Below are 8,614 nucleotides of genomic sequence, written 5' to 3' on the forward strand. Positions count from 1 at the left end.
ACAGAAGAAAGAGTGCACCCATTTATGGCGGGATGCTGTGAATATGTCAGTGTGCCAGGAATTGTCTACAGCTGCAGGTGGGCTGAGAGGGCTGGTTATTAACACCTTCAACCATAGTCCACCCCTTGCACTGCACTGACCCTCTTATGCTGCAATCAGGTCCATTCTGTAACCAAGGTTTCAGGGGCTGGCCATAGTCTCCAAAACAATTAAAATAGATGGTTAGTGGCACGAGCTACAGTCCCCACTGTCCGGTTGGTCTTGCAGCCTTAACCGACATTTATCTTAAGCTCCTCCCCTACCCTTTCTAGATGTACCTCCATCCCAGCCAGCATATTTCTGGTCCGGGTGTTTGTTTGATGATGTCATCAAAATTCTTATACTCAAATGTTGAGTAAAGCCCAGACACCGTCCACCTCAGTGAGGCACCTAGGAATTAGCAGTCCTGAAAAGCTATGACCACCCTGATATTCAAAGACAAGGGTAGTGAGGAATGTCACCAGAAGTGCTGGAACTATGGAACAGGGGCAGCTAGAACTGTGGAGTAGGGGCAGCTCAACAGAGCTACCATAAGAAGGAACACACCCATCCAGAGAAATTCCCCAGGCCGCAGAGCAGTGGGGCAGGATATCTCTCCTCTTTTGCCCTATCTTCTCCCATGGGGTTGACACTGACCTCCTGCCCAACTCCCTGCCTGCCATGGGTTGGCCCCAACCTCCAGTCCTGCTATCTCCTGATGGTGTCTACTACGAGTTGAACCCGACTAGTATCTAAAAAGAACATAGCTGGAGAACTCCTAGAACTCAGCCCAGGACACAGGGTGAGATGGGTGGCACCTGGAAAGCACCAGTCACACTGAGCACAGGACTCATGGGGGGCACCCCTGTCCTCTCCATCATCGGCACATGTTGTTCCACCATCTCTTTCAAAGATTTTGTTAAAAGTGTCCATGTCATAAGGCACTTAGATCAATGATTCACACATAACAAGAGAAATACAAGGTGCCTGGAGTACAGTCAACAAGAACAGGGAATAGGAAAATCTTCCTGTTGATACAGAGATGCCAGCCTGTCCTCTAATCTCAGATTCTGAATGAGTTTGGGCTCTGCCCTTTCCTGTCCCCTGAGAAGGGCGGGCTTTCTGCTGGGCAGCACCTTCCCTCTGGGGCCAAATACGGGCATGCCAGCACCTTCAGTATAGCTCCCAGGAGTTATTAGAGAGGGTGTATCAGTATGACTTGGCAAGTACTGGGGGGGGGGTCCAATCTTGGGCCAGAGAGGCACAAAGATGCCATTGTGTGGCCCCAGCACCTGCCTTCAGAGCCTGGGTCAGCTGTGGGTCTCCGGGTAGATGACGCAGGCCTGGAAACTACAGGGTCAGGGACAGAGAGGCAATTCTTGTTCAAGAAAGCCAGGGATGAGGCCAGCAAAGCCAGGCGCCCTGGCCAGCTCAGCCAGAAACTCTGAACACAGGCTGGCAGGTGACCCCTGGTGCCTACTGGGCCCATTCATCCAAAGGGATGAGGTGCGAGGCCTGTCTAAAGGGGAAGATTGGGCGATGAATACACACAGGGAACATGAACAGGACAATCCAGGAAGTAGCAAGTGCTCTAAGGAACACAGCCAGCCTGGAGTACGGAATGGACCAGGTAGGGGAGGTGATGTTGTCCCCAGTGTGGCCTGAGGAGGAGATATTTAAACTGACCCCAGCCACAAAAAAGTGCCCTCCCCGACCCCAGGAGGCTCTTGGGTGGCGCATCCCAGGCAAGGGAAGAGCAGTGCAGGGGGTGCCCCAGGGCAAGTGAGAGCTGGGGCTCTGCCAAAGCTCAGCCCTTTCTCATCAGCAGGTGGTGGGATGGCCAGTCCCCCAGAGAACTCGCCAGGACCCCAGCCATGGCACCAGGAGGGTGCAGGTGGGGGAGGGAGCATCACAAAGCTGTGGCCTTCGCTCTGTGGCTTTGTGCAGACCTGCACCCCTACCCTGCCCCTGCTCTGGCAAGTCCCCTGCAGCTGGTCTGTGAGCGAGCACTTTGGGTGGTACAAACACGGGACGCCATCACGTGTCTTTTCTTCTCTGGGTGGCATTTACTTGCCATTCATCAGATCCTAACAATGGCAACACTGCACCTTCCCGGATGCAGGGCTGGCCAAGGGGGAGGGGTGGGGTCTGTGCCAAGTGCTCACAAGCCACCGGCCAGGGGCTATAAAGGGCACTGCGAGGGGAGCCAGCACAGCCACCCAGACGCCCAGGTGACCTGCGGAGGCCGTGAGCACAGAGCCCTGGAGATGAAGGCCCTGCTCCTAATGGCCGTACTCGGCCTGGTCGCTGCCCTGTCCTTGGCCCAGGAGGAGCAGGACGTGAGCTGGGCTGGGCCCATGGGCGGGTGAAGGAGCAAGGCCGTGCCTGCTGGCCGGGGCAGCAGCCAGGGGCCCTGTTTTAGGAGGTGTCCTTCAGGGCCGGGTTCTGACCCTGCCCTCTCGGCCTGGAGTGGTCAGAGAACGGGGTCCTGTTGCTCTGCTGGCAGACAGCAGAGGGGCAGGGGACAGGCTCAGCTCGGGGTCCTGCTGCTGACACCCAGAGCCCGAAGGCCTTGCAGGGCGGGCCCTCTGCAGGGAGGCTCAGCGGGTGCCGGGGCCTGGTTCGTGGAGGGCAGACACCCTCTGCCTCCGCTGGGGCCAGGAGCCCTGAGTGCTGGGCTAGCTTTAACCAAGCTCAGGGGTGGATGTGCGGGAACCAGCCTGCTCTGGGGGCTGCTGCTTGGGTGCAGGGGTGGCGGAGGTGTGGGGGAGAACCCGGGCGGCCCTCAGTGTGGCCTGAGGAGGAGATATTTAACCTGACCTTGAGCCACGGCTGCGGCCGGCCCCAGTTTTCAGGGACCTGGTATGTGAAGGCCATGGTGACAGGCAAGGACGTGCCAGAGGAGAAGAGGCCCAGGAAGGTGTCCCCCGTGATAGTGACAACCCTGGAAGGTGGGGACATGGAAGTCACGATCACCTTCATGTGAGTGTTGCCCACCTCAGCCCCCCTCCGGGCCACTTTCTCGCCCCCTCCCATCCCTGCGACATTGCGGTGTTGGTGAAACATCATCCCCCTGACTTGGAGGGGAGACAGCCCGAATAGCCTAAAGCTCGCCAGGGTTGGTAGTGGAATTTTGGGGGTTGCCTGGTCAGGGCGATGCACCAGGTGAGCAGAGGGCGGCTCGGGTGTGTCCTGGGAGCAGCTGCCCGAGCGCCTCCTGTTTTCCAGGAAGCAGGATCAGTGCCACCAGAGGAAAATGCTGATGCAGAAAACCGATGAGCCCGGCAAGTTCCACGCCCGTGAGTCCCGGCCTGGCTGCGCCAGCCCCACTGCCCGGGGGAGAGCTCCCGGCGGCCTTTCTGGTCCCAGCTCTGTCTGCTTCCCAGGAGGGGCCAACCTCTTCTTTCCCAGGGGTCTTGAGGCCCAAGTGTGAAGGGCTTGTCCACTGCAGGGACACTGGATCACGTCTTCCCTCTGGGTGGTCCCGGCTGTCAACTCATCAGGGAGACTGAGGGTTAGAGGTCAGGGAGCAGGGCAGAGGCAGCTGCGCAGAGCTGGGACAGACACACTGTACCTTCCGACATCCCTGGCCTCTTGTGGTCCCACAGCTTGGGTTGGGACCGTCCCAGGAGGGGGCTCCTCCCCCAGCGTCGGAGTTGGGGCTGCGGGGAGCAGGAGGGCCCTGGCTGTGCTCTACAATGCTGTCCGCAGCGTCTCCTCTGGGAGAGAAGATGCCCAAGACCCGCCGTCTCTGTCGTCTACAGATGAGGGCCAGAAGACGGTCTATGTGCAGGAGCTGCCGGGGACGGACCACTACGTGTTCTACTGTGAAGCCCAGCGCCATGGGAAGCTGTTCCACATGGCAAAGCTCATGGGTGAGGGGCCCTCGGAGACCCGCGTCCTCTTGCTGGCTTCAAGTGCTGGGCACAGTGTGGAACGGGCTGGGCTGGGCCGGGCAGGGCAGTGCGGTGCCACTCACAGGGGGGCTCTGGACACCACAGCTGCTAAGTGCCACTTCCTGGGGTCTCAGGCATTGGTGGTGGTGTCACCTCATGAAGGGATTAGTGTCCTGACAGAGGCCCTCATAGGGCAGGGACCCTCCAGGGTGAGGTGGGGGGGCAGCCCAGTGCCTCCAGGACACAAGGTCCTTCCAGATCGGGGTGTGACCCTGCAGGGTGGCTTCTGGAGCTGCTCAGGTCCCCCAGGGTTGCTCGGTGGCTCAAGGAGTCACCACCACTTCCCCCTTCCCAGGGACCTGTCAGCTGGGCAGTGGCCATCACATCCTTCCCCCGTCCCCAACCCAGACCTCCATGTCCCCCCTTGGGTCCAGCCTCCTCTCCTACCCTCAGCCACTCAGGGACAAGTCCCCGGCCCGACAGTGGCTGTATCCTCACGGTATCTGCTTCCTGCTCACCTGGCTACCCGCCTCCCCCAGGTAAGGATCCTGCTACAAACCCAGAGGCCCTGGAAGAATTCAAGAAATTCGTGCAGCGCAAGGGGTTCCTGGAGGAGGACATCTTCATGCCCACACAGACGGGTGAGAGAATGCTCTGCCGGAGTCCCCCACGTACCCCAAGTCTCTCTGTGACGTCCAGGCTACCCTGTGGCCCCCGTGACCCCCCAAGTCCCCTCACAGGGATGCCGAGGCCCTGCTTAGGGCCTTGGTCACAGGCAGGTCTGAGCTGGGGCTGAGGTGGGGTCTGGGCCCCTGTCCAGGGCGTCTCCTCACCTTGGGTCTGTCTTGGTCTCTACAGAAAGCTGCGTTCCTGAACAAGACTAGGGTAAGTGACACTGTGGAAGATGTTGGAAAAGCCCGGAGCGCTGGGTTCCCAGATCAGGGGTCCATCTGCTCTGGCCCCGTCCTGTGCCACACAGGCAGGACAGACCCCTGCCCCTGGGCCAGGCAGGAGGTCAGCACCTCAGAGTCTGCCCCAGCTAATTCCTGGGACATCTGGGAAGGCCTCTTTCCCCTAAGCCCTGCCCCCAGCCCAGTGAGGTCTTCCTGGGCTCTTCCAGGGCCCAGGCCTGCAGGGACTCCCACGTGTCAGCTCAGCACCGTTGTCCTCTGCACTGGTCCCACCTGGTCCTATCCCCTCACACACACCTGCCAAGGATCCCCAGAGCCCTGCCGGGTCCTAGGAGGGCCAGATCGCTCTCAAGGCCCACGGCTGCCCAGCAGTGACCATCTGCACCCCCTGACCTCTGCTCCTCTTCCCAGCACAGCAGCTCCTGAGTCTGCACCTCTGGAGTCCACCCTGCTGCCTGACAGAGCCTCCGGTCTGCCTAGACCTGTCTCCCACCACTGCCCTCCCTTCCCCCACCTGACTCCAAATAAAGAGCTTCCGCAGCTGCTCTGGGCTCGCCTGTCTGTGAGGGGATCTTGTGTTGGCTCCCTTGGGGGACTGCCGGGAGGGGGTGGCACCAGAGAAGCTGGGAGATGCTAGACCCAGCAGGGGCTGGACCCCAAGAGGCTCAGCGTCTGACAGGCCCAAGGTCATGTGATATCCTAGAGGGTCCCCTGCAGAGCTGCCACCTCGAGGTTCAGGCTCAGCTTGGGAGGGCCTCAGCCTCCCAGCCTGGCAGGGGAGCGCTTGGGAAGACAGCAGGCAGGGGGGCAGGGAGACCAGGTCAGGGCTGCAGACGGTGCTGGTCCTGGCAGGGATCCCACCCCAGCGGGGACTCAGTGGGACCCTCCAGGGCCCCACTTTAGCAGGCTGGCTGGTGGCAGGGCTGGAGGGGGCGGCCATGGGCGCCTCCCTTATCACCTCCCCCCCAAGCAGAGCTAGCCCTGGCCTCTGTAGATCCTCATCCCCACCCTGGCCTTCCCGTGGATTTTCTGGGGGCCAGGGTCTGTGCTGACACTGGGGCCAAGGTGGGAGAGGAGAGGCCACCATCCCACAGGTGATAAACACCCAGAAACCGCAAATCCAAACAGGGTGGGCTTTCCAGGAGACAAGCCTGCCAGGCACCTGTCTCTCCCCGAGGGGCCACTGGTCCTTCAGACAAGGGACCAGCTGTGTGACTCCACCTGACCTTTCACCCTCTCCTTGCCCCTCCCCCTGGACCTGACTCTTGGCAGGGCCGCAGGTGATACTGGGTGGAGCCAGCAGAGCCAGGCCTTGGTATCGGGCAGGGCAGACCCCGTCCCACAGACGGGCAGGTGGCATTTCCCTCCCTCCACGCCCCCACACAAATTCCAGGAGAGTTAAGGACTTCCATGTAAAAATAAAAGAAATAGGTAAAAATATTCAACTGATCGCAGGGTGGAAAAGGATGTTTGTAGCGTCTGAGCAATGGGGGTGAAATCCCAGTTGAAACGACAGAGACACGCTATTGCACAGAAACCGCGAGATCCGCGCGGAGATGATGACGGTGGGCGCTGAAGGCGCGTGAGAAGCTGGGAGATCTGCTCCTGCCCCTCGAGGAGGGCCTGCCTCGGCGTCTGCGGGGTCCACCATCCCTGCCCGTCCATTCGTCCAGCCATCCCGCTGGGCCAGTCTGTCCAGGGCCCGCCCCCTCGCGGTGGTGGGCTGAGGCCAGAAGCCCGGCCAGGCACTTTCTGGGCTTGGAATGCGACCCTCGGGCTGGAGACACGAGGCTCTGCCCTGGCGGACGTGGCCCCAACCAGTGTCTGTTTCTGCCCCCAATTCCCCTCCCCGTGCTCAGGACCCCCGATCCCACCCCTGAGCCCTCCACTCACCTAGTAGACAGAGCCGTGTCCACGGCTTTTAACCGCAGTCCCTCATGGACACCCAATATCCTAAGTGTCGGAGGAGAGCTGTCAAGAGTAAATCAGGAGGACTCTCTGTCCCCACCCAAACGCCACGGAAGGGCCGAGCAGAGACCCGGAAGCAGAACGCCTCGTCCAACTCCTGAACACCAAGAAGTCACAGAAGTGTGAATGAGAGCCAAGTACCTTTCTTGTTTCTTTAAAAATGGATTTTTTATCTATGTACAAAGGAATACACGAGTCCCGGAGAGGGTGTGCCAAGAGGGGTCCTCACTGACATCATTTGTGCACAAGGGCCGGCAGCGAGGTCACCCCGAGAACCACTGGGGCTCAGTCCCGGTGCTGCCGTATTGAGACCAGCGGGCCTGGGCGGGGGTGCTCCAGCGGCACCAGTTCCAGAGCATTCCGGCTGCTGCGGGGAGGGCAAGGGGCACCTCCCTGGAAAGATGAGCCCCGAGAGAGGGGTTGGGGACGCTGCAGGTGGAAGCGCGGCCACTGTGGCCACCACATTGAGACCCGAGGGGACACGGCAGCCTAACAGCACCTGCTGCGCCGCCCCCCCCCCGCCCCCAGCCTCAGGAATGCTCGCGTCCCGCACACTCTGCTGTCACTGAGTCTTCGGGGTGACACTTGCCTGTGACAATTAAACGACAGAAAGAAAAGACTCAGAACAGAGCACTGTTTGGCTGGGTGAGGCTCCAGCTGCCACCGTCGGTACCGAGGCACGAATGACGTTCGTGTTCCTCTGCTCGCCCAGCCGGCGTCCCTGCCGGGCCAGGTCGCCTGTCCGGTGGGATCACACGGGCCCCCCTGAGGGCTGAGCCCCAGGTGTGTGCCTTGGAGGCCTGTGCACACAGGTGCTGATTGTCAGGCCTGGAGGCGCCAGGGCTGCCCAGAGAACCCCCGAGCTCTGGACACCAACCCCTGCGCCTTCGTGGGACAGTGTGCCTGTCACTTCATGACCATCAGACCCCCTCATCCGCCAGCAGACTGAGAAAGACTATAGTGCTGTGTGTAAGACGGAGATGGGGCGGAAGTTTACAAGTTCTAATTTACCTACCAAAAATAAAGGCCGCCTCTGGCTTGCTCCTGGGCCCTGGTAAATGCTGAGCTCCTGGCCAGAGGACACCAGTGACCATGGGACCGGAGCGTCCCATCGTAGCTGGGTATTGCCAAAGGGTCAGGTGGACCCAGAAACCCTCCGTTGTCCGATGAAAACGGTACACTCCGGATCAGGCCCAAGCAGGAACGTGCCCCCGAGGCCCCAGCTTTGAACTGGGGCGGTGACGGGGTCCAGGCCACCTGGTGGATAACTTTGTGCGGGCAGGTCTGGGAACCTGTCTCTTGTTCTCGATGTTTGTCTCTTACACGTTTGTGCGGGAACTTGGCACCTTGACAAGCTCAATTTACCCACTGCAGCCATTGACCCTGGAACTGTCCCCAGCCAGTGTCCCCAGCCAGCTCCTTCCTCCCTTCCTACCTCACCTTCCTCCTCTCTCTAGCTCCTCTCGAGGTCTGTGTTTCTTCGCCAGCCTGAGCCGACCTGGATGCTTTTGCATGTCATTGGCTTCAAACTGGAGGCGTGGCGAGCGGCCCGCAGGGCTGCTTCTCCTGCATGTGCAGCACACCCCGGGCTTCACCTCCGGAGCCCTGCGCAGCCGCCACGCGCCGGCGCCCCGTCGAGCCAGAGCGGCGTGGGCTATGCCCGTGCACTCGCCTCCTAACTCGGTACCACTTCAAAAGCCACAATGAGTGTCCGAGTTGTCGCCAAACTTCCGCAGTTCCCCACACGGCCCAGTTATCAACACGAGACCCGCGTGCACTTGGACGTCTCACGGTTGGCATCTTGCTCCTGTGTGTCCTCAC

General features: G+C 60.5%; 1 protein-coding gene across 1 annotated transcript in view; it reads left to right on the forward strand.

Moving 5' to 3' along the window:
* Positions 1–2,285: 2,285 nt before the first annotated feature.
* The window catches only part of OBP2B (odorant binding protein 2B), a 32,158-nt gene continuing 25,829 nt past the window's right edge, over positions 2,286–8,614 (forward strand). The window contains exons 1-5 of the mRNA XM_012639641.1: positions 2,286–2,357; positions 2,867–3,000; positions 3,247–3,317; positions 3,783–3,893; positions 4,454–4,555. Of these exons, the coding sequence (XP_012495095.1) occupies positions 2,286–2,357; positions 2,867–3,000; positions 3,247–3,317; positions 3,783–3,893; positions 4,454–4,555 (490 nt within the window). The remainder of the gene's footprint in view (positions 2,358–2,866; positions 3,001–3,246; positions 3,318–3,782; positions 3,894–4,453; positions 4,556–8,614) is intronic.

This window comes from Propithecus coquereli, unplaced genomic scaffold, assembly GCF_000956105.1.
Source record: "Propithecus coquereli isolate 6110/MARCELLA unplaced genomic scaffold, Pcoq_1.0 Scaffold142, whole genome shotgun sequence".
Lineage (NCBI taxonomy): Eukaryota > Metazoa > Chordata > Mammalia > Primates > Indriidae > Propithecus > Propithecus coquereli.